Source organism: Monodelphis domestica, chromosome 7 (genome assembly GCF_027887165.1).
Source record: "Monodelphis domestica isolate mMonDom1 chromosome 7, mMonDom1.pri, whole genome shotgun sequence".
In the NCBI taxonomy this organism is placed as follows: domain Eukaryota; kingdom Metazoa; phylum Chordata; class Mammalia; order Didelphimorphia; family Didelphidae; genus Monodelphis; species Monodelphis domestica.
This window is the reverse complement of record NC_077233.1, coordinates 134468421-134495278: the sequence shown is the minus strand read 5'-3', so window position 1 is coordinate 134495278 and position 26858 is coordinate 134468421. Positions and strand designations below refer to the sequence as shown.

General features: G+C 36.2%; 1 protein-coding gene across 13 annotated transcripts in view; it reads right to left on the bottom strand.

Annotated features, from left to right (window-relative positions):
- KATNIP (katanin interacting protein) overlaps positions 1 to 26858 on the bottom strand; it is a 221019-nt gene that overhangs the window by 156659 nt on the left and 37502 nt on the right. For 12 of the 13 annotated variants that reach the window (XM_056805495.1, XM_016424209.2, XM_056805498.1 and 9 more), the window contains 2 exons: positions 7022 to 7098; positions 2313 to 2482 (listed from right to left, as the gene is read on the bottom strand). In XM_056805495.1, coding sequence (XP_056661473.1) covers positions 2313 to 2482; positions 7022 to 7098 — 247 coding nt within the window. Of the gene's footprint in view, positions 1 to 2312; positions 2483 to 7021; positions 7099 to 14944; positions 15011 to 26858 lie in introns of all 13 variants that reach the window. The other variant, XM_056805501.1, reaches the window with a different exon arrangement.

Below are 26858 nucleotides of genomic sequence, written 5' to 3'. Positions count from 1 at the left end.
CTTTCCCTAAAGTTAAAAAAAAAAAGGAGAGACATCTTAATAATTAGAATATTCTTTACAGGGACTTTTTGGAAACTTACATTCATCATCACTTAAAATTTTTTGTGTAGCATTTTATATAGTATTTTTGTATAGTATTTTGTATTGTACAGTATATCTCTTTTAATCTTTGTGACAATCTTATGGTGATAGGTAGAATTAGTATTAAGCCCACTTTCAGCTGAGAAAACTGATGCTCAGAGATATAAATGATTTATTTACTCAAGTCCACATGAGTGGAAGAACTATGACTGCAAGCTAAGCCTCCTGATTCTCATTCCAGTGTTCTTTTCATCATGCTGATGATCTCAAAGCCAAATTTCATGTATGTTTTAAATTTATGGCACTCAATTATGCCATCATGAGTTAAATACTAGTTTCTTTTCACAAAGACTTGTAAATCTATTATAGATTCTTCTAGACAGAGACAAGAGTTGGATAATACACTGCAATGGACTACAGAAAAAGGAGAATTTGTAACCCCTACACCATTTTATTATACCATTCTGACTCTTCAAGTATATGACATATCTTTGAAAATAATTTATGTATGCATACAAAGACTGTGCTGTTTCCTCTCCAGGAATTTTCAAGTTAAAATTTCATTAGTTATCTTCATTTCTTGATCTTTTCATTATTATTCTTACTTATTCACAATCTTTATCCAAATTCCCCATATTAAATGTTTACAGAAAAAGAGAGTAGAGATAGAGCTTTTGGAAAGATGAAAGAGAATGGCCAAGACTATCAAAATCCTAAGGAGAAGGAAAACCATTAGGAGTCTGTGAACTCTGGTTAAAAGAGTACACTTTTCTAGTCCTTAATCTAAAAGGACAAAAATATAACCATGCCTATTTCTAACCCAACCTAAGGATTTATTCATAGGATATAAACTAATGGTGGAACAGTCTCTCACAAAACAGATGTGTGGGACATGAGCTTCTGTGTAGTTTCCCTGATATCATTAGGTCCCAATCTTGTTTTGGTTCTGGGAAATTGAGCCACATATATAACTTCAGTCTAAGAAATAGGATTTTTCCAGAGCTAAGTATTAATTTGGAATGAACTAAGGAAGGAAGGTCAATCACTCAATCAAATAAATCAATGAACATGTATTAAGTGCCTACTTTATGCCAGACAATAGGTTAGGTGCTAGGGATACAAAGACAAAAATTAAATTAAATAATCCCTGCCTTCAAATAGTTTATATTCTATTAGGGAAGACAAAATATACATTAAAGGGTTTATGCAAAATATATGCAAAATAAATCAAAGGGAATGTTGTAGAGAAAGTTACTAGTAGTTGGAGGGATCAAGAGAGACATTTTGTATAAAGTAGAACTTAAGCTGAATTTTAAAGGAAATTAAGGATTTTAAGAGACAAAAGTGAGAAAATAATACATTGTATATATGAGGCTGAGTCAGTACAAAGGCTCAGAGATGGAAATGTTTGAGAAATAACAAGGTCAATTTGACCAGATCAGTAGGCCATGTGAAGGGCTAGAAAGAGAGGTTGGATCCAGATTGATAATGGCTTCAAATACCAGACATAAGAATTTGCATTCCATCTCTAAGGCATGGAGTTTACTGAGGGAGAGAGTGACATAGATTTATGCTTTGGGAAAATTTATTTTGGCAGTTGTATGGTGGATGAATTGGAGAGGGGAGAGATTGGAGGATCTGTGAGGTTTTATGAGATAGTCAAAGAAAAGTCTAGAAACCTTACAAATGAATTAGTCTAAACCTTTGAATTACAATGATCACATAGCACATGGCACATAGACTTGATAAAGATAAAGATTGGCAGAATCCTTTTATGTGAGGGGTTGAACTCATGGATTCATCAGTCATTCTAGCTGTTTCATTGGCATGTTTTTATTAGCCCTCTCTTCCCTCTAGGAAAAAGGGCCTGTTCTAAAATATCTATTTCAGGGAATCTTATCTAGACCTCTAAGAAAGTAGGATGGCATAGTGGACAAAACACTGCCTAAAGACTAAGGGACACCTGGGTTTAGTTCCCAGTTCCAACACTTAATAGCCATGGAATTATGGAGATATCACTTATTCTCTCTGAGTCTCAGTTTCATCATGAGTAAAATTAAAAAATAAAAATAAGAAAAATTTTAAAAAACCATTCCTTTCCTATCACCTAATAGATTCATTGTGAAAAATGTGTTCTGCAAACCTATTTTAAGGTTTACTACAATACTATACTACAATAAAATGAGTTATGATAACATGGTTCCTAACTTGAAAATAAACTCCCAACTTACCATGTGCCCCTTCTGCATGTGAAGCACTTCTAGGGAAATCTGGAAGAATGGCCTTTCTTGGAGAGGTTTTCAGCTCTGAATTAGCTCCATTGACATAAACAGAAAATCCTTGTTCTAAGTGCTCTAGTCTTAGTTGCATGGGGTCCTTGGTTTTCAAATGTTTTAAAATCCTGGAAGAGAAATGATAATCAATAGCTGACAGGGAGATTGCACAGTAGGGCTTATATGTCTATACAACTGCATCTAGTGATAGCAAGGATGCCAGTTCATAGGCTGAATGCTAACAACTATCTAAGTGAAGGCAATTGTGGGGCCCAGCTGTTCTTATGCAAACATATTTATAAGAAGCCTATTTCCCACACAGGGTAACAGCAAGAGTGAGACTATTACTGACTACTTCAATAGCATTTTGTTCCATTCTAATTTTAATTTTAATACACATTATAAAAATGAACTCTCACACTTCTCACCCCAGGGTAACTGAGAGAAAGAGGAGGCTATTATACATATATCAATGTCTCACATACAAAAAATTGCTATTTCCAGTAGAGTTTTTCCTTATTTTAATGTGGTAAAAAGATCAATGTATGACAAGACTTGGTTTCACACTGTGTATATGCACAGTCTCCGATTTGTTTCGGAGTTGCTGTCTGTGAGGCCCATTGCTTTGTCTTTATGTCTAATCCACTGTTTTAATAAAGATTTGGACAATCAACCTCTTAATGTTTTTAGCATGAGAGTGGTCACTTTCTAATTCTTGCCACTTTACTGTTTCCAAGAGTGCCCTGATACATTCCTCTGTTCACTTCCTAATGGTTTTCCTGCAGTAGGCCAGTTTGCAGGTATCCCTAATTATGCATTTTGCCAGCCATTTAACTAAGGTAGAGAAACTGAAATGTGATGAATATAGTCCCTGGGTTGATACAGTGATTGTCATTACTCCTTGATTTCATTACCAGACTATGTCTTGCCATTTAATGATATGTAGGTATTAAACTATGAGAGTCTATCCAACCAATATTGGCAAAGAGCTCATAGAGGGCTTGGATCCTATTAAGGAATTAGAATATACTTTCTAGTAGCGAGTGTGTGTGTGTGAATGTATAGTAGCAAGAATGGGCCAGAAGGTGCAAAATGGCGGCAGCAGTGGTGGTTCAGTTGTTTTTTAGTTGTGTTCAACTCTCTGTGACCCCATTTTGGGGTTTTCTTGGCAAAGATTCTAGAAAGGTTTGCCATTTCATTCTCCGGCTCATTTTAGAAATTAGGAAACTGAGACAAACAGGATTAAGTGGCTTGCCCCAGGTCACATAGGTAGTTAAATGTCTGAGGCCATATTTAAACTGTATTTAAATTGAAGAGTAGCTTTTCTGACTCTAGGACTGGTGCAGTTCTATCTATTCATTGTATCGAAAAATGGCCTGGATTAAATTGAGCCACCATTGTACCATACTTACCAAGAAAACAAATCACAACAATGATATTAATTGCAATAATAATAATAAAAAGGACATAAATAATACCCTAAGATTTCTAAAACTCTTTATACATAATATTATACGTCATCATTTGATGCTCAAAATTACCTAGGGAGATAGATAGCGTAGTATTATTATCTCCATTTTTACAGAAGAGGAGACAAGATCAGTGTAAGTGTCTTGTCTAGGGCCACACAGATCATACCCAAGGTGGGATGCCAATTCAGGCACCTACTTATTCCTAGTCTATCACTCTCTCCACTAAACCCCAATGCCTCTCAGAGATGAAATGTCCATGGAGATAATAGCATATATACTGGGTTCCCACAATGCTGTCTTATATTAATGTATTGTCAGGTTGTATAACAAAGTCAGATAATTGCCGTTACCCAGGATAAAAAGAACAAAACTGAGCTTAAGTCTATATGAGAAATGAAAAGTTCTATAGGAGACCTGAGCTTTTAAAGAAGTATAAAAAGGCACAATGATGGAAGAAAGTATAGATGGAAATGCTTCATGAGGTTTGAAGATACTTCTGCTACTTAGCAGAACTAGGACTAGCCTTACATCAATACTTCCATCTGGGACTATTGTAGCCAGGGTATTAATGAGAACATATAGAGTGAATCCAGATGCTCTGATTTGGAAAAAAGCTATTTACTATTGGTAGGTCTGCAAAGAAATTGTGCAAACATAAAGTGGGAAGCCAAGTGGGGCTTGTGGAAGGGATAAGGGGAAGCATTTATTGAGCTCTTATTCATGCCAGGCATTGGGCTAAGTGCTTTACAGATATGATCTCATTAGATATGGTGGGGAGAACTCTAAAGCATGCCCTATGCATGCATATTTATGTGTCTTCCCATATCTGGCTCCTAGACTTAGAATTGGAAAGGATCTTGGAAGTCAGTTAGTCCAATTCCTTAACTTTACAGAAGAGAAAAGTGAGGCATAGACATGTTAGGTACAATGTGGAAGAAGAATTATACTTGTTCTCTTTGGTACCATAGGGAAGAACCAGGAGAAATGAGTGAAAGGTTCAAAGAGGTAGATTTAAGTTTTAAGGAAAAACTTTCTGACAATTAGCACTGTCCAAAAGCGGAACGGGCTTCTTGTGAGGTTATAGGTTCCCCCACAATTGAAGACTTCAAGCAGAAGATGAGTGACAACTTGTTGAAAATGGGATAGGGGGACTCCTTTAAGGTCCTTAAAATATCCCAAGGTCTCTTCTAACTCTTTAATTCTGATTTTATGATTCCTAGACATGGTAAAGTCATTCTGAACCTGTTTGGAGTTCTCTCACAAACATGGTGGCCCTCTTCTGGACATTATTAAGTCACCCAGAATATGTCTAAAAATTGTCATATTAGATTATTGCAGTGGGCCTCTATCACCTAGTGATATTCTAGATCAGAGTGCTATAGATGGGAGGGGTCTTAGAAAGTATCCTCTTCAACCACCTTGATTTTTAGATGAGGGTACTTTAGCCTATAGAAATTAAGAAACTTACCTGAGGTCATGAGCTAATTAATAAGAACCTGTTCCAGAACCTGGTCTCCCAAAGTCTTTAAGTTAGACTGGTCAACACTAAGTTGGTTCTATTTCAGTTTTAAATAGATCCAAGATGTTAGAAAATGACTATAAAACAGCTGTACTCTTGCAGAAGATGTCCTAAGGATACACAAGGGTATCTTAAGTTTTTCCTGCCTAGAAATCACTTAGAGGATCATGTGGCCACTTGTCTTGAGGAACCCAAGGAATAGGGCTATCCCAATATCAGTGATTTTGAAATTTAAAAAAACATTCTAACACTTTGATAAGACTTACACACATGGTTATCTTAAGTTATTCCCATTTTGATAAGACTTCTTTAGAAATAAAACTTCTTTCAGATTAGACAATACTATTGTCATTCCAGTCACTTTCTTGTGCTCTACCACATTCACTATAATAACTAAATTTCAAAAACTTTACAGATGTTAGTACATAAAGTGGTTTTAACTATAAAATACTATACCATTGTGATCTATTATTATTTTTATAATCCCAGAGATAGATTTTTATCCCAGGCATTTTGAATTAACTCAACCTCCTTTAAAATGAATGTAAAAATAAATTAATTTTTGTATAAAAAGAATGTTGATAATTTCTACTCAAAAATGCTCTCCCAGTGGGATATGAGATGCTGGACTAAATAACATCTGTATGCTTACTCAACAAATTTTTATTAAGCTTCTGCTAAGTATACATATTATAAAAGTTGCAAGAGAAGGAAGGAATAAAAGACATAAATAAGAGATAAACCTTCAAAGAGCTTACAAATAAGTAGATAAGTTAATATGACAAAATAAAATATGGTGAGTGCATAAGAGGAGTACAAAAATCATCAATTGAGGGAAAAGTCATGTCCTGTTGTGGGGGAGGGAAGGTAGGTCATGAAAGAATTATTTCCGGTGCTAGGCAGCTAGGTAGTGGTGAAGTGGCACCTCAGTGAATAGAGCATCTTACTCAGAATCAGAAAGATGAGTCTTCTTGATTTCAAATCTGATCTTAAACATTTGCTAGCTGTGTGACCCTGTGCAAATAACTTAATCCTCTTTGCCCAAGTTTTCTCACCTACAAAAATGAATTGGAGAAGGAAATGGCAAACCACTCTAGTATCATTGCCAAGAAAATCCCAAATGCAGTCACAAAGATTGGACATGACTGAACAATAACAACAAATCTTAATTTTGTTATTTAATAATTACATAGATATGACATAGAAGGCTGGTCCAACAAATTATACTATTTACTTCATTCACATGTACTTTCTGTCAAAATGCTTCTTTTCATGAACACAAAAGCCAGCAGTAAAGCAAGATATGGCCAAGCAGTTTGATAAAATTCAAATATGTTAGGGCTCTTTGTGACCCTTTTTGGGGTTTTCTTGGGAAAGATACTAGAGCAGTTTGCCATTTCCTTCTTCAGCTCATTTTGTAGATGAGGAAACTGAGGCAACAGGATTAAGTGACTTGCCTATGGTCACATTGCTAAATGTCTGAGGCCAGATTTGAACTCAGAAAGAGAAGTCTTCCTGACTCCAGGCCTGGTACTCTATCCACTGAGCCATCTCACTACCCTAAAGAGTACAAACTGAGTTCTAAGTCCATGAGTAAAAAAATTTAATCTGTAAATGCTTTTTTTCTGAAGTGTCATTTTTTTTAAAATAGTGCCTGCTGTTATTGACTATCTTACCGGTTTCTCTGCTGAAGCAATATTAAATACTCATCATGTTTCTCATCAAAGTCCGTCACCATGTCTTTTGTGTAACCCTGAAATGAGGGGAGAAAAAGCTGTTATAGAGCAACACTAACAGAAAAGTCATACACTTGATATAAACAATAAGAGTGCCTTTGACGAAGGCACAACTCCCTGAACACGTTGCTGGAAAACATTCTACAGCAAACAATATCAACCCAAATCTCATGAGAAATACTGGTGCTTTAATGGGTCTTTCTATGTCATATTTATATGATCTCTGAAAAAAGGTTATATCCTTTAATCTCCCAATGTGGATAATTCCAAGCATCTTTAAAATCAAGTATCCTGAAGATATTTGGACCTTTTCTATCACTTTCTCAACACCAATTATGTACTTATTTCAATTCTCATAAATAGAGCCAAATTTAAAAAAGAATAGAAAACAGACAGTGATTATAACAGCTTGATAATTTTACAATCTATGACAAGTTAAGGGAAACAACTTTAAACGAAATATCAAAACAAAATATCTACAACAAAGATAGAATTTATGTGAAAATTATGATTACTATGAGGAATACTGGCCAGAGGAAAAGAAAAAGAAAATATTATCAATCATTCTCTTACTAGAGACTCTATGTAGCATAATGGATAGAAAGCTAGCCTTGAAGCAAAGAGGACTTGAATTCAAGTCCTATACCTAAAACATATTGGCTGTGTAACCTTAACTTAACTTTTTGTTGCCCCAAGCACTTAAATGAAACTCAAAAAGAAAGGGATCCCTGCTGGCCAAAAACTAACTTAGAAAATAAAAAAAAAATTAACATTATCTGTGTTACATTTTAACTTATTGTGTTAAAAACTTGGCATTTATCTTTTTTTGGCATTAATCTATTTCCAGCAACACTAGGGAGTTTGACAGCTGGAAGTTTACTCCAATCCCAGCACTCTATCCATTGCATTCACCACCTAACTACCCCTAAGCAGTCTTTTAATCGGTCTTTTTCATTTTTTTTTATCTTAACCTTCTTTCTTAGAATCAATATTAGGTACTGATTCCAAGATAGAAGAGTGGTATGGGCCAGGCAATTGGGGTTAAGTGACTTCCCAGGGTCAAACACCTAAGAGGTATCTGAAGCCAGATTTGAAATCAGAATCTCCCATCTCTAGGCCTGGTTTTCTATCCACTGAGCCACCTAGCTACCGCTCCTTTTTTTTTTCAATTGTTTCTTCTATTTTTTAAAAGTTTATTTATTTAATTCATAGTATTTTTCTATCATTATATGATTCATGTTCTTTCCCTCCCTTCCTCCCACCCCTTTCCTGTAGCCAACGAGCAATTCCACTGGGTTTTACATGTGTCATTGATCAAGACCTATTTTCATATTATTAATATTTGCACTAGGATGATCATTTAGAGTCCTTAATCATATCCCCAATGAACAATGTGATCAAGCAATTGTTTTTCTTCTATTTTTTTTACTCTCACAGTTCTTTCTCTGAATATAGATGGAGTTCTTTCTCACAAGTCCCTCAGAATTGTCCTGGATCATTGCTGCTAGTAGAGGAGTACATTACATTTGATTGTGCCACGGTGTATCCTTCTCTATGTATAATGTTCTCCTGGTTCTGCTCCTTTCACTCTGCACCAGTTCCTGGAGGCCGTTCCAGTTCACAAGGAATTCCTCCAGTTCATTATTCCTTTTAGCACAATAGTATTCCATCACCAATAGATACCACAATTTGCTCAGCTATTCCCAATCGAAGGGCATCCCCTCATTTTCCAATTTTTTGCCACCACAAAGAGCAGGGCTATAAATATTTCTGAACAAGTCTTTTTCCTTATCTCTTTAGGGTATAAACCCAGCAGTGGTATGGCTGGATCAAGGGGCAAGCAGTCTTTTAAAGCTATCACTCCTTCTAACCATACTTAAAACTGTTATTTTCTAATTGTGCCTATATGGATCCATTCCATCCTCATGGTTTCAATTATCATTTCTATACAAAAGATTTCTAAATCTCTATCACCAGTTGTCTACTGGAAACTCTACCTTCACCTAAAACATAACAAGCCCGAAATTGAATTTGTTATCTTTCCCCTAAATGGCTCCCCTACCTTATATTTATTGATTTTTGTCAACATTACTACTATTTGCATAGTCTTTGGAAACCTCAGAATCATCTTCACCTCTTTCCTCTTCTTTATCCCTTAGATCCAAGGCCATTAAATCCTATAATTTTTTTTAACATCTTTGGAAATGTCTCTCAGATTTTTCCCTTCTCTTGAATTCCTACTACCATCATCTAGGCTCCTACCATCTCATGCCTGAATGACTACAGTAGTCTATTGTAATTGGGCTCCTTGATTCCTGTCTTTTTCCTTTTCAATCAATCTTGTTGAACAGTGCCAGATAAATCTTCCAAGAGTACCCATGACGAAAAATGCTACTCACCTCCTGACAGAGAAGGGATGGACTAAAATAAACAGAATGAGACATTTTTCGCTATGGTCACTGAGAGATTTTGTTTTGTTTGATGATGCAAAAGATCTTTCTTCCTTCTTTCCCCCACTGAGTGGGGAATGAGGATGGGGGAGGGGCTTATTAATAAAAAAATGTTTCCAACAGGTTATATCTATTGTTATTTATAGTGGTTGGAATACACTCTGTGTTCAAACCAAATTAAACTGCTCTCTGATCTCTGTGCTTCGCCTGCTTTACTTATGATTTTGCTCATGCCATAGCTCATGTTTAGAATGGGCTCCTCCCCTCATCTATATACATCTGATGACATATATTTCTTCTTTTAAGACCAAAATGAGATGCAGTCTCCTCCATAAAGAATTCCCTGCCATTTGTAAGTGACCATGTACTTTGCTTGGACTTTTCCTTTGTATTCATTTGAGAATCTATTTTTTTCCTTTTGGATATGGCGAAATACATGTCTCTTCTGTTCCAGAAACACTTATTCCCTAACAATGCCTCAGGATAGAGAACAAACATCATCTCACGATTCATAGCTCCCCTCTCCTCATTGTTCCAGCCTCCATCTGATTGCAAACTTATGAAAAAGGCTTTCTTTACATTATTCCCAATCATACACTCAGTATCCCAATGATACTTCTTTTTCACACTCAGGATTCCATCTCTTGCTTGCACTCCTCTGCATGGATTATTCCCTATCCCTGGAGAACATTTCCTCCTTAATTTCTCTTGGAATCCCTGACTTCCTTCAAGGTTCAACTTATATATTATTTCCTATATAATCCTGGGGATCCTCATAGTTGGTGGTGCTCCCTCCTTCCACAAAGTGTCAGATAATTTTAGGGTTGTGACTTTAAATCTAGATTTAAATGGTCACCAAATAAAATTCCCAAGTCAGTCTGGAAATTTATGGTAATTTAATTAATATAGAGGGAAGGAATTTAAAGAGAAGGAGGAAAGAGGATATATAGGATTTCTCCTACCTGGCCTATGCCAGAGGGAGTTTTAAACTCCCTGCCTCTAGGTCTCAAAGAAGATTAGAGGCTTCTGAGAGGAAAAAGATGGAAAGTAAAGGAGGAAAATTCAGCCAGAAACTCACCACCGAACCGGACAATAGGTTGTAGCCATGCTAAGATGCCGCAAAGGCTCAGCACACAGCTCTCAGCTAACTCTCCACCGCCAATCAGGGAAAGAGAGAGTCCTTGAGGGATGAAAAATCTCAAATATATATACCTTTCATCCTTGTGTCTCCTCCTCTAAATTTTCACATCTACCAATCACATTAAAGGGTTTTCCTCCAGGACTGCCCATACTTTTAGTTCTCACTTTCTTTGATTTGATTATATCTTTAGAGTTACTTAACACTTGTTCAGTTCATCTTTTGTGAGTTACTTGACCTTTTTGTGATTAATTTAACCTTTAAAGTTACTTAACACTTTTTTGTATTAGATCTAAAAATAGACTTAGCTTAAAGTTCTAGCTTCACTGTAAGGTGATAACTAAGGACCTTCATTGTCCAATCAGGAGATTACAACCTTATCTTCCCCTAAAGTATGGTCTAAGTAGGGTGAAGTAGTTTTTAAAGTTCACAAAATAACCATGTATGTACTTAAGATCACATTTGCCTATGTCTTATATAAGTAGACTATAAGATTTCTGAGGGCAAGTTACAGTTTTTTTTTTTTTAATCTTTGTGTATCTGGTACTTGGCACAGTCTTTATACATAGCATAGTTGGGGTTAAAGCACTTGATGGATTGCATTTGTATATCTATCCTTCCCAATATGTTGTTAATTCTCTGAGAGATAAGTCAGTGTCATTTTTGCTTGTATCTCTAGTGCAATGATTTGTATAAAAGAAGGAATTTAATAAATATTTACTAAATTAAGTAACCTCCTATTACCTATCACAGCAAGTCAAAGTCTGTATAATCTGGCTCTACCCCATTATTCAATGTTATTGTTCTCTATAAGCCCAACATTAACCCTATACTTCTGTAAATCCTATTCCAAATATTTTAATGGATCCTTAACTTCAAAAAGAATAACCTCTTCACAAATTCTTTTCACAAAACATGATTTCCTCCTTTTGGCTTTTGTATATACCATTTCCCCAACCTGGCAAGTCTTTTCTCTATGTTTTCATGTAATTCAAATCTGGACCATCATTCAAACCTCAACTTAATTCCCATCTCTTCTAAGAAGTTTTTGCCGAGCACTCTAGTCAGCATCCAAATGATTTTTATCAATGTGAACATTTTTTCCAATGATGCAAGTTGTAATCCATTTACACCTGTTCATCCTATGTGATTCTCAACTATTTCCTCTCATAAGCTGGGAGCCATTCTCATTGATATTGTTTATATAATTCTCTTGATATTATATATATACCAGTTGAACATGCAGGCTTATCTATTAGCTGTCTCTTTCTCTCACTATGGGGTAGAAGCATCTTTTATTCAAGTAATACATTTTTATGACATCTTTTATATCACTTCTTCTGTATATTTTCTCAGTTAAAATGTCTTATGGGTTATTCATACCCACAATGTCCCTTTCCATTTTGATTTGGGTGTTTATCAACTTCAGTTCTTTAGAGACTAAAGTATTCCAAGACTTGTAACACTAAAAAACATCAAAGATTGGTGTTTATAAGGTGGAGTTATTGGAAGAAAAGAGGATCTTTGTTTCAGAGGAAAATTTTGTTAACATATTTAAAAACATTTAACAAAATTCATATATCTATTTCTTTTTTTATAACCCTTACCTTCCATCTTAGATTCAATACTTTTTCCAAGTTCCAAGGCAGAAGAGCAGTAAGGACTAGGCAATGGGGGTAAGTGATTTGCCCAGTGTCACATATTTGGAAGCTATCCGAGGTCACATTTGAACCCAGGATCTCTGTCTCTAACCCTGGCTCTCAATCCAATGAACTGCCTACTTGCCCCTTATATATTCATTTCTAGGCAGAATTTTAGGATTCCTAAATAGAGTTAAGTGAGTACCAAGGCAAGATCTATTCTTAAAAGCAGTAGAGAAAGCAGCATTTCTCTAGAGCATATAACTGCCAGTCATCTAACCTTTGCTGGCAGCATGGCTTATGTTTGACTAAAAAATTCTCAGTGGAAAAAATTCAATGAACTAAAAGGTCCTTCTACTCCAAATATAGGTGATTTGATTCCCAAGTACAGCAATGCCTCATTTACCTAGCATCTTAGGGAAATAAGCTGTTTCACAGAAGTGAATATTCCAGGTTCCTAAAGTGTTCCCCTCCATAAGTACCAATGTTTAATTAAAAAATTTTAAACCATTTTAATGGAATTCTTGAAATATATTCTTCTCTGCCTTCTAAAATAGAGAATAACCTTTTCTTGATGACTCAGAATCATGATAATTTATACTCATTATTATACTATGGAGCATTACTGTCATTATTATACTATGGAGCATTACTATGAGGAAAAATAGTAAAAAAACAGCTTAAGTAGCTGAAAGGAAATTTGGTCTTCGTCAGAGGGTTGGAGAGTAGAAAAAGTGTTACATAAAGGATGAAAAGAATAAAGCACACTATACATATGAAGCTAAAAAAAAATGAAAGGTTCTTCCAGATAGGAAAATGCTGGATGCTGAGAGGAAGAAACAACTGCTTATCTTCCAAGGAATGATGAAATATTGTCAAAGAACCTATAAGATGAACAATCATCCAATAAGGGTTAGAGGAAAAAGACATAGTAGAAGTTCTTGATGACTCTCTGTGTTCAGGAGTACAGAGGCAGCTATGTAGGAATAGTAAGGGAAAAGTATGGATTGTCTTTAAGAGGAAAGGAGGAGAAATTGGATACAAGCCCTGGGGGGAAAGATTCTGGAAGGAGAGGAGGATCTTGGTATTTGACTGCTTTTAACTGTTACTCCTGATTCTGGCTTTCCACTAAGCTGGAAGGAGAATCTTTGCTCTGGCATTCCCCTGGGCAGAACTAATCTTGTGGAATGGTTAGGGATTTGGGGGTTGGAGAATTTGCCTTGGAGTAGACTGCTTTTTCCCTGGAGTACAGAGATTCACCTGTCTGAGAGCTACTGGTCAGAGATCCACTTGGCTAAGTTAATTAAAAGGGTTTGTCACCTGGGACTCTGGGTTACCTAGGAAGCCAACCCCAAGCTTGAGAGGGGATTCAGGCTACTAGTGAGTCCTGTCTCCTTAGCCTTTTTAAAGACACTCTGGGTAGTTAGATTAGCAGAGAGTCAGATAGCATTTGGATTTTTAAATAAGAGCAAGGAGTAGATAGGCAGGGAAGCAACAAAGAGTGCCTCTCATGGGGTACATAGAAGGTCGGTTGAGTCTAGATCTGTAGTTTTAGGACCCATCCTACCCTTTCCCTTTTTGTGGGGAGCCAACAGACCCCCACTGGTTGACATGGTCATAGTCTGGGAAGCCAGAACTGCAAGGCAGTCCCCCGAGAACAAAATCCCCCTGCTAACCCCCTTTCGTGACTTCTCCCTCTCCAACTTTGCTAACTAGTGGACTTGTTATGATTATTATTCTCTCTCCAAAACAGGAGAAATAATATGAGAGCAAATACTTATAGGATCAATACATATATATCCTACTTTAATTCCCCAAGGTTATTACCCCAAAAGATTGCATTTACAGAATTTAAGCCCAAAGATCACTACCCATTGCCCCCTTCCTTTCCTTCTCCACAGAACCACATTCACTCCCATTACAAGCCAGTCAAGCCAAGAACATCAATCACCTTCAAGACACACACTACTGAATTTTGTTTATGGACAGAAACCAGGCAACACTGCCAGATGCTTTAAAGTAACACAAGAAAAATAGAACTTGTAAATTGAGGAAAACCCCAAATCTAGTCTGTCATTAAATTGCCCTCTAACCTTGTACCTAGTTATGAAATGTTTTGTTACCCATCTCCTACGTAATTGTGATTGATTGTGAAAGCTGACCAAAAGTAACAATGATTCTCCTAGGTCAGGGAGAACTAACTTCTAGATGATCATGTTTATGTCATTCATCTATAGCAAAAATGTTTCGTTGACTATCTCCTTAGGCTACACGTCTTGTTAAGTTCCATGGGAACATATATGTAGAAAACTGATTGTGTGCCAAAGAAGTATGTATTTAAAACCCTATATAATAAACAAACCTCTGTGCTATGGCAGAACACTGTGTGATGTCTATGCACATGGGCCTGAGCACACAGTGTCTGTCATCTCCATTACTTGACCAGATCGTCACACCTAGATGGAGAAACCTTGGACCCTCAGAGAGACTGCTGGATGGATCTCAATACCTTTGCTCCAATTATCAAAATAAACTTGGTTTCAAAAGCCCAAGGGTTTTGTGTTTTGGCCCTGGGGAAGTCCCTATGTGGGTGTTTCTCATCTCCCATCCATCTAGGCCCTTCCCAACAACCTACCTCGCTTTAGAGGAAGGATTTTATTTCAGCTAGTTGACAAAAGTAACAGAGAGGTATGGTGTAAACCTGAAATAAATATCAATAACAAAAAAATCAGAAAAAAAAACAAAACAACATGACAGAAAGGTCCCTGAGAATACAATAAGTCTTAGTCAAGATAGCAGAGGCCAAAGGAACTCAGTTGTTTACATCATTGCTATAAATGGAAGGCAGGGAATTCAGAAGAGAAAAGATGATTGGGGAAGGGGACACTTGGGTAAAGAGAGAATACCTAAGAATGGGATATGGATTTCTGGACCATAATTTAAAATATCAGAATGACAGGCTTCTGTATACCTAAGAAAGGCCAGGCTAGTAAGGGTATTTGCCTGGTGGCTTGCAAATTTTATTGTAGGGAGGATGTTCAATATGCACCCATACACCACTCACCCCAAGTAAAACTAATGTAAATAAAGAAGAATTAGGTTTCTTGTTTGAATCAAAGATTAAGTGTGAGCCAAATTATGTGTGAACAGGTCCTATAAGTTTCTATTGAATTAAATCTATCAACCAAGAGTGTAAACTAAATGCCAACAACTGTCCGTATTCATTTTGGTTGAAACAAAATATTTTGATCATTGGATGATGCCACAAAGTAAATGTATGAAAGAAGGAAATTGTACACATTTTCAGGTCTAAGTATATTCTAGCAGGCCAGTTCCAAGTCAAACAAGATTCTCTCTGTCTCTCTCTCTCTCTCTCTCTCTCTCTCTCTCTCTCTCTCTCTCTCTCTCTCTCTCTCTCTCTCTCTCTCTCTCTCCTCTCCCCTCCCATATATACAAATATATACACATATACATATATTTACTTCCTTACAAATATATATATAAACATTATATTTATATGTGTGTACATGTGTGTGTGTGTGTGTGTGTGTGTAAGAGAGAAAGTGCATCCCAGACTTTTGGAAGGTCTATTTTACACCAAGTGTTCTTACATCATCTTAGTATTCCTTTGTCAATGTTAATTAAGTCTGGATGGATAATTGATAATCAATGAGGAACAAAAAGAATGGGGTAGGGGACCATGAACAAGAGGGCTAAAAAAGAAAAACCAGCTAAAAATCTGAGGGAAGAAATTGTCATTCACCACCCTGGAGTTTAGAGAGTGAGTACAAGGGTTGCAACATAATCAAGGGTGATTGAAAGTAAAAGGAGGGAGAGAAAACTGTCAATTTAAACCCACCATTCTAGATAACAATGTTGATTTACAAAACATTTTTAAAAATGTTTGCAAAAGAAGACCAACAAAGATAGAATTAGGGGAAAAAAAACAGCAGAGTGGGGGGAAATATTTCCATCAAATATCACTGACAAAAGTCAGATAGCCAAAATATATAAGAAATTATTACAAATGTCTAATAATAAGCCATTCTACAATAGATTTCCACCCTCTCTATTCTTTTAATTTACTTACTAAATTCACAGCTACAATCATTTTCTGTTGTATAAAGTAAGTTTACAATAAACAATTTTATCTCTGAGTATTGCTTTAGTTGTATCCCTTAAGATTTTATACAATGTTTCATTGTTATCAGAGGCAGCTAGAAGAAGTTGATAAAGTGCTACATTTGGAGTCAGAATGACCTCAAATTCTGCCTCAAAACACTTCCTATTTGTTTAACCCTGGGAAACAGCCTCTATCTGCCTCAATTTCTTCAAACTATAAAATGGCGATAATAGTAATACCTACCTCATAGCGTTGTTCTGATAATCAAATGATTTAATATTTATGAAACTCTTAGCATAATGCCTAGAACATAGAAAACATTTAATAAATGCTTCTTTCCTTACTACTTTATTAAATATAATTATTTTTTAGTTCTATGATTTGTTCTTTTATTCAATTATTATTCAGGATGTCGTTGCTTGACTTCCATTTAGGCCTATATTTTCTATCCATATTTCCTTTTTTTAGTAGTATTATTTAATATTTTATGGTATAAAATGGATAGGTTTCTGATATTTATCTTTTTGTATTTAGTTATGATTTATTTGTGTCTTAACATATGGCTAATTTTTATGAAAATACAATGGGATGATGAGATATATATTATTTAAATATTACCATTCAGAAGTTGTCATTGGACAGTCAAATATATCCAACAATTTGTCCCATTCATTTTTTGTCTGTTAGATTTACATAACTCTGAGAGAGCAGTATTAAGGCATAGATTAATTAGGAATAAGTCATTCTACGGCATTGTAAATAGGAGGAACAAAAACACTGAAATACTATGAAATTGTTGTGAAATTATGACTAAATTTGACCATGTAGAAAAGTTGAAAAACTATACATCCCTTCTCTCTTTGAAGAGAAACAGCTAGGTGGAGCAGTGGACAAAGCACTGCACCTGGAATCAGGAAGATCTGAGTTCAAATTTGTTCTCAGAAACTTACTAGCTTTATGAGATTTAAGTTGAGTCACTCTGCCTCAGTTTACTCATCTATAAAATGGAGATAATAATAGCACCTACCTCTCAAGGTTGTTGAGAGAATCAGATGAGATAATAATTTGTAAAGTATTTAGCACAGTGCTTCGCCTATAATAAGAACTATATAAATGTTCATTGTTATTGTTAATTTTATTGTTATATGGGACTATGAGTATAAAATACTCCATATATCGTCAGCTCTTTTCCTTTTAATTTAAATCTTTGTTATAAGGAATAGTTTGTTGGGGATTTATGTGTGTATGGGGGAAAGTATTCGGACATTGGATTTGAAAATGAAGGTGATGAAAAACCAAAGATCTCATTGAAAATAATTTTTCTTTAAAAATTCCAAAAGAAAAACTTGGTCAGACTGGGCTCACCTCATTTCCTTAGACTGATAGATCAAGGGAAGGTTGTAGACATAATTAATTTAGATTTTAGCACAACATTTGACAATATCCTTCATGTTATTCTTGTGGAAAAGTTAATATGGTTTAGGTAAGAGGCATCTTACCTATGTTAATTAAACCAGATTAAAATGAAATGGGGAGGCAGGGCAGCTGGATTGTAGTAGATAGTGCAACAAGCCTAGTGTCCAGAGGACCTGGATTCAAATGTGACCCAAGACACTTACTAGCTATAAGGCAAGTCACTTAACCCCAACTGCTAGCCTTTACCATTCTCCTGTCTAAGAATAAATACTTAATATCAATTCTAAGAAGATACGGTTAAAATTTTTAATGTAATTAGGAAATACTTAAATGAAATAAAAATGCAGAAGAACATAAATGATGTTAACATGTGATTTTCTAAGCTAATATGCAGCCACAGGTCTTTTTATGTACAGTTTTGTGGCTCCATTTCAATTTGAGTTTCACACCACTGGGCAAGGTGACAATGCAACAGAGTGGAGATAGAACTGATTGAAGGACCTGACTCAAAGAATTTAATTGGTTGTTGAATGTCACCTTTGAGCAGGAAGTCTCTACTGCAGTGTCAAAGGGTCCTAACTCTGTGATCCAATGATACCTTTACCAAATTTGTGAACAACCAAGCTGTGAGATTTAATTAACACAATGGATATGAAAGAAAAATCTTGGCATATCAGTACACTAAACCAGAGCTAAGAAGAAATTTAACAGCCTAACTGTAAATAAAGATTTACAACTATATGGGGGAAAAAAAATCAGCTTCCGGGTTGGGGGGGGGATGTTGTGGGAGGCATGGTTAAATATTTTAAAGATTGAGGGTTTTATTGGATGGCCATCTCAATCAGAATCAATAGTGCAATACAGCAGTCATATTACATTATACAAGGTGAAACATTTTGTGCCTAGGACAAGGAAGGCCCTAGTCTCTTTAAACTTTGCCCTGATCAGATGATAACCAGAGAACTATGTTCAGTACTTAGCACCACATTTCAAGAATGACTTTGATAAGATGAACAGTGGTCATAGAAAGATTACTAGGATAGTGAAGGTCCATAAAAATTTCAGGTCAGCTGAAGAAACCGGGGACAATGACTTTACAGAAGAGAAAACTAAGTGGGGCTATGAAAGCTATCTCTAAGGAAGAAGATATTGGAATTTCTTCGTTTGGTCCTAATGGGCAGAATCAAGAGCAGTGAGAAGTTAAAAAGAGGCAAATTTGAGTCTTAACAATTGATGCTGTGTCCAGAGGGGTAATGAGATGCCTTGGGAGATGGTGCATTCCCCTTCATTTAGTGTTTTCAAGGAAAAGGCTTGATAACCATTTGCTGGAGCTGCTGTGGCAGAATTCTTTTTGTGGTATGAGTTAGGTTAAATGACTTCTAGAGTATCTTTCAATTTTGAAAGGCTGGTAAAACTTACAGTTGTATCTGTCATCATCCCAATCCATAAGGCAAAAAAGATTCTTATTCTTTGAAAAAAGAGTGAACAGAATTTGGTGACTGCCACCAGCACTACAGATAGTAATGAAACATTTCGGCAAAGTAGCACCTGTCCTTGCTAAAAGGCTAGAGATTGTTGTCATCGTGGATGGTCTTAATGCACTGATCCAGTGGAACCTCTGTCTCCCAAAGAGATGGGACACACTATTTCCAACTGATGATGAAGTTAATGAAATTGAGTATGACATGTTTTCAACTAACAGAGTTCCTTCTTTAACAATAAAGCTACATAATAAATACCCTGACCTTATATTATAATTTGATAAGCATGATTAATGATAAAAAAATTTCTAAGAGTGTAAACCTTAGGGTGTGCATCTCCATTAGCAAATACACCAGTGCAGAAAAATGTCTTCTATTCCTTTGTACCAATAAAAGGATTAAATTTGATTGATCAACCTTTTGAGAATCTCTTGAAAGATTAAAGGATCCTGTTGGAAACCCCTTCAGAGGTCATCTAGTTCAACTTATACCTGAATAAGAATCCACTCTGTATCCTTCCTATTGGCCTTCCATAAAAAGTCTTTTCCTGATCCCAACTCCCTTGTAATTGAACTATTTTGTATTTTTTTGTTTTTTTTTCTTTTATTGTGAGTATGTGTGTGTATGTGTGTATGTGCACACACACACATATAACCTACTCTCAAGGACCTTATATTCTATCCAGGTTTATATATGTTGAAAGCAGGGTTTATTTCATTTTTGTCTTTATATCTACAGTGCCTAACAGATTGTCTGGCACATTAAATAGGCAATTAATAAATGTCTATTTTTAGACTCACAGTGATAGAGAACTTACTAATTCATAATATAGCCCATTCCACTTTCAGGCAGCTTTATTAAGACGTGCTTTCTTAGAGTAAACAGAAATATGCATCTCAATTTCTTCTATTTTTCACTAAGCCCAAGCTGAACAAGTCTAATCCCTCTTTCCTTATTATGGTCTTTCATATACTTTAAGATTGCTATCATAGTCTTCTCATTCTTCCTTCTCTTATTCTCTTCTTTCTACCATTCTTCTCTCCTCCAGGATAAACACTGCCAGTTTCGTTCTCATTTTTCACATGGAATGTGCCAAGTTATCTCACAATACTGATCATCATCCTCATCTGGATATTTTCCAGTTTACCAATGTCCTTCACAAAATGTGGTATTTAGAACTGTCAGAATTAAGAATCTGTGAGCAGAGGGTTTAACATAAACTATACTGAACTGAGACAACTATTAAAGGTCACCTGTGGGATTGTTCAGGCTAAGGAAGTTCAACAAGATGGGCTAGTCCAATCAGATAACATTTCTGGAAGGGGCAAAATGGAACTTGAGTCAGCTATCTATATAGGTTCAGCTACTTGATGGGCTGGTAGGGAAGAATTTTATGCAAGTAGCTGACAAATAAGGAACTGGGGAGAACCACTGCTTTCGACAAAGGAATTCTGAGGATCTGAGTTACTTTATCATGGTCAACTCAGTTCCTATTCACCAAGTAAAGAGTAGTCAACCACTAATGAACTGGAGTTTGCTTGTAAGTATAATGCTAAGATTCTTAAGTGTAGCTTTAAGTAACTGTTGAATGAAAGAATAGCTTCTTTTACTGTTGGCATTGAAGTCCTTCCATCCTTAATGACCCAATGGCCCAGTGGGTAAGAAACACAAGGTATGGGGCAATGAAGAAGCAAGAGTGCTTTGAACTCATTTGATCTCTGCCATAAATATATGTGTGTGTGTGTGTGTGTGTGTGTGTGTGTATGTATATATATATATATATATAGATATGATATGATATGATATGGTAAAAAGGTCTCCTAGGGAAGAAAATGAGCATATTATATATGTGCAGAAAATCAATATGTCAAATTACAGCTTTGATAGAAATTTCTCAATAGAAAGCTGAGGGAACATCCTCCAAGGAAGAGATGACATGATGCACAGTATGAAACATAAAGACTATAGAACACAGAAAGAGAGAAGTAGACCAAGGATGGAGATCTGGAATATACCCATCCAGTGAAGGAAACTTAGAAGGAATGGTTAGACAGGTAAGAGAACCAAAAAAAAATTATGGTGTCACAAAAAGGGAGGGGAGAATATCCAGAAGTGAGTGGCCATTAGTGCTTAAAGCCAAAGAGGTTTTAGAGGATCAAACAAGATAAGACCTGAGAAAAGATCATTAGATTTAGCAATTAGGAAATTATTGCTAATCTTGGGAAACCATTTCAATTGAGGAGTGGGGTGAGAAGCATGAATGCAAGGGAATGAGAATTAAATGTGAGGTGTGACAGTGGAGGCATAAAGTATTGACACCTTTTTCTGGGAGTCAGTCAGGAAAAGGGAAGAAAAAATATAAAAATGATGGCTTAAGAAGACCAATTAATAAACATTTATTAAGCACCTACGATTGTCAGGTAGTGTGGTAGGTACTACAGATACAAAGACACAATGAAACAGACTCTGAGCTCAAGTAATTAACTTCTGCCTAGAGAAAAACATTGAACATAAAAGATAATTTTGTGGTGAGTATGCACTGGCATTTTGGTGAGTTCAGAAAAGGTTTCATGTAGAAGATGACACTTGAGATAAATCTGAGACACTTGAGAAGAGATTTTTTTTTTAAATATGAGGAAGAGCTAAGCACATTTGTAGGCAAAAGGAACAGAGCCAATATATAAAGAAAAGCTACAGGGGGAAAAGGTGTGATTGAAGGAAAAATCTCTAGGAGGAGATAGGATTCAGGGCAAAGGGAAGGGAAATTGACCTTGGTAAGGAGAAAAGAGGTAGGGCAGCTAAGTGCCAGTGGATAGAGCCTGAAGTCAGGAAGATGCATCTTCCCGAGTTAAAGACACTAGCTGTGTGACCCTAGGCAAGTCACTTAACTCTGTTTCCCTTAGTTTCTTCATATGAAAAATAAGCTGAAGAAGGAAATGGCAAACCAATCTAGTATCTTTGCAAAGAAAAACCCCAAATACAATCACAAAGAGCAGGGTACAACTGAACAACAACAAAGAAAAATGGACCCTTTCTACCAAGCCTTGAGCAAAGGAGAGTATGTGGACTGCGAAGTAAAGTGAGGAATGGAAAGGAGGAGAACAGAAATATCCTGATATAAGGCCTCAATTTTCTCAGTAAAATGTTAAGCAAAGTTCTGTGCTGAGATGGAGGGAGTGACATAAGTGACCTAAGGATGGAAGGAGAGGTTTGGAACAGACATTGTGCTATACAAGAAGAGAAGCTTAGTTCAAATCCAGCTGTTGATAATAGCACCTACTTCCCAGAGCTTTTGTGAAGATCAAATGAGACAATATTTTGTAAAGCATTTAGTACCATGCCTGGAATATAGTAAGCACTTAATAAATGTTTGCTTTTTCCCTTGTTCCCTCTCTTCCTTTTCTCCCTCCCTCTCTCTTTCATTTCCTTCCTTCCTTCTTGCTTGCTTCCTTCCTCTTTGGAGAATGGCTGAAGGGCCAATAGACAATTGCTACTAGGATTGGAACAGGATAATACATCTGGATACAAGGGATTATGAAAATGGAGAAGTTACTAAGTAATGGCAGGAGATGGAATGGGAAATGACAGTGAGGAAGATGATTATAGGGCTAATCCTCTTAAATGGATATCTTGGGAGAATAAAAGGTTTATCTAGTACTGGGGAGAATAATTAGGACAGCAGTATCTTTGTAAGTAGAAGTGGAGGAGCAGGATAAGTTTCTTTGACTTCAAAATTGAAGTGGTATGAAGTAGTCTGAGGGGAGCCAAGATGAAGGAATGGTAGGAATGAATGGAATGAGCTCCATTCCATAAACTTTTCTAAACAGATATAGAAAATGCACCAAATAGGATTCTATTTTTTTAAACCCTTACCTTCCATCTTAGAATCAATACTGTGTATTGGTTCTAAGTCAAAAGAGTGGTAAGGGCTAAGCAATGGGGGTTAAATGACTTGCCTGGGGTCACATAGAGAGGAAGTGTCTGAGGCCAGATTTGAGCCCAGGACCTCCCATTTCTCTGGATCTGAATCTCAATTCACTGAGCTACTCGGCTGCACCACCCCCACCCCCATAGGATTCTGATGAGGAAATCCAGAAAAAGTCATGAGTTATTTATCCAGCCCTGCTTGGCATAGGGAAATAGATCAGGAAATCTATGGATGCTAGGACAGGGTGTGACCAGGAGCACATCATGCATGGATACTCCATCACCCAGGAAGACCCTGTGAACAGGGGAAGAAGTCCCAGACCCAAAATGAGGCACTCCTAGATCCATATGGGAGCATTGCAACAGGTACAGATATAAACTAGCAAGTTTGTTACCCATCCTCCAGTTCCAGGTCACAGATCTAGGAAGGCCTGAGAGAAGGACCTTTTTAATAAGGGAGTGACAAGCTCTCCCTAGATAGGAAGACCCTGGACAATGTACTGAGAAAGAAGGAAATTCAAGAGCCACCAGGAACAGTGGTGTGGTTCAGACTCCAAGCTCAGAGCAGTGTCTTACTTCTATCATCTAACCCAGAATACAATGGAATTACCAAGGCAGGAAATTCATATCAAAGGGAAACCTATAATTCTACCTCTTTGATCCAATGAAGCTTTTCAGCTGGCTGATAGCAGCAGTGTCTAGCAGGACACTACACTTACTTATATCCAAATCCAGGTCAGAACCAGACTTCAGACCAGTGAAGTAGCAATCTGACTGCCTTGGATCAGACCATTTTGGGAGCTAAGGATCTGTAGGTCCCCAGACTGTTCTTAAGATCCTACAAGCACAGCATTCAATACTTCAAAGAGGAAAGCAAAAGGAATAGCTCAAACCTTCCCTCCAGAAATGTTTCAGAGGACAGTCCTAACATTAAGTCCAAAGCCAGGAAGTAGGCTGGAAGAATAGGGGGAGAAAAGAACCCCACCATAATGAGCTATTGTAGTGGCAGAGATGCTCTAGATACAAATGCATTAGAAGAGAATGGACTTGAAAACATCAATAAGAAATACGTAAGAGAAAAACACAGCTTAAACACAAACTCATCTAGAATTCCTGGAAGGGATAAAGCAAGAATTTTTTTTAAAAGAACTTAAAACCTTTTCATAAATGGAATGAGAATGTTTAAGGAAAAAACTGGAAAAGAAAGGAGAGCTATGTAAAAAAAAAATCAGAAAAGGAATTAAAAGCTTACCATAAGAGCAACAAAATCTTGCTCAAGTAATAAGTTTTCTGAAAATCAAATGGACCAAATAAGAAAACTGTCCAGATCTTATAATTAGAGTGCAAACTAAAAATAGGAAGAATCTACTGGTCATATTCTGAAACAAGTCCCAAAACGAAAACTTCCAGGAACATCATAACCAAAATCCAGAGATTCTAGGTCGAAGAGAAAACCCCATAAACAGCATGGAAGGAAGAATTCAAGTTTCAGAAATCAAAATCAGGATCATAGGCAATTTAGCAGCCATCACTATAAAGCAGCAGAAAACCTGGAATGCAATATTCCAGAAGGCAAAGGTCATAGGCGTACAATAAAGACTAACTTACCCAGCAAAACTGAGAATTATTTTACTTTTAAGGAAATAGAAGCCTTCCAATTATTCCCGATGAAAAGACCAGAACCATGAAGAAAGCTCAGAATTCAAACACAGGAGTGAAGAAAAATATTAAAAGAAATATGAATGATTAATGTTAAAAGATTTTAAAAGTATAAACTGCTTACATTCAATTGTAGGGAGATAATACATGTGTCTTCTCTAAACCCTTTTAGCATAAGAGAAAATATAATTAGACAATGAGAGTGATTCTGTTATATTTTAATAATCCTAAGAAAAGAATAGAAAGAGAGGAAGAGGATTACAGTGGTGATGGGGAGAGCGAAGGGAAAGGAAGATTAGTGGAAATTATTATCATACAAAGTGAGGATGCATAAGTAGACAAACAAGGACCAGGGAGTGGCTAATACTTGAACTTCATTTTCATCTATATTTGTCAAAAGAAAGAAGAAAATAAATACACACATACATACAACAAGTAACAGATACACTTCATTCAATAGGGAAATAGGAGGGAAATGAGAGAGAGAAGAGAGGGTAGAATAAGGAGAAGGTTGAGACTTAAGCAAAACAAACTCTAAGGGTTTATATTTGTGGCTCTTTTTGAGGTGTTGGGGGATGGAACAGTGAATTAGGGAATGGCTGAACAAGTCATGGTATATAAATGTGATATAATAGTATTATGCTGAAATAATGACCAACCATAATTCCTGAGGACTAATGATGAAACAAGCTACCCTTTTCTTGAAAGAAAGGAGGACTTAGAATGCAAAATTAGACAAAAATTTTTAGTCATAGCTAAGGTGGAAATTTGTTTTTAATGACTATATATGTTTATATATTTTTTTAATCTTCTCAATTAGGAAGTTGGTGAGGTGGGCAGGTGGGAAGACCTTAAAACATAGATAGATAGATAGATAGACAGACAGACAGGTCGATAGATTTACATATTGTTAATTAAATTAGGGAGGTCTGTGCTGAGATTATTAGCACTGAGCATTTAGACCAGATCAGAACTTTTGACATTTATCATCCCTGCCGTACACATTGAGCCACTGAGCCACAAGTTACAAACCATGTTGAAATTTCAAGAAAAGAAATGCACAGCAAGGAAAAATCAGCTGTAAACCTCTTAGTACCTAAATTATTTTCTAGTATAGAGGATATAATCAGTGCTCAATTAGCCATGCTAGCAGAAAGGATCATTGGCACAGAAGAATATTTTCCATTTGGTTTTGAAATAAATGTTAGATGTATATAGCCAAAATTGTGTTTGCCAAATTTTATATTTTCCTTGGGTAGATATAAAAATATGTTTACATCCATTACATAAATATACTTAGTACAAGGAAATTCAGTCCTGAGATTAAAAACTGGCTATGGATGATGCCCCAGACAGACAAACCAGAGGAGACTGGTAAATTAGGAGTTCAGAAGAGGATATGGCCTCATTTGGACTTCTAAAGTACTAGTTAGAAAACTAAAATAGTTAGGAATTGTTTGGGTTCAATTTGATCCATCCCAAGAGTCAATAGAAAGTGAAACTTTCCTAAGTTTAATATAACAAAGAAATCATTTCATCATTTATGGCTGGATCAGAGTTGTAAGTGTGATAGAGCACTATGCCATGGAAAGATGACCACAAATGACTAGATTTATAGTCAAAGGACTTGGGTTAAAAATATTAATTGTACATGTGGTATGACCTTAGGTAACTTACTTAACTTCTCTTAGTTTGCTCATCTATAAAATGAAATTTGTTTTCAATTATCCCAAAGACATCTACTCATTCTAACTCTATATTCCAAAAAGGAATGCCCCTTAACAATACCCTCCACAAAAGTCTACCTAGCCTCTCACTTCTATTGAAGCCTAATACACTTTTAGATGGTTCTCATTGTTGGAAAACTTACCCTTTCCAGTCAATGTAAGGGAAAGTCTAAGTCTGCCACACAGTAAATTCATAATGGTTAATTCATTAGAGGT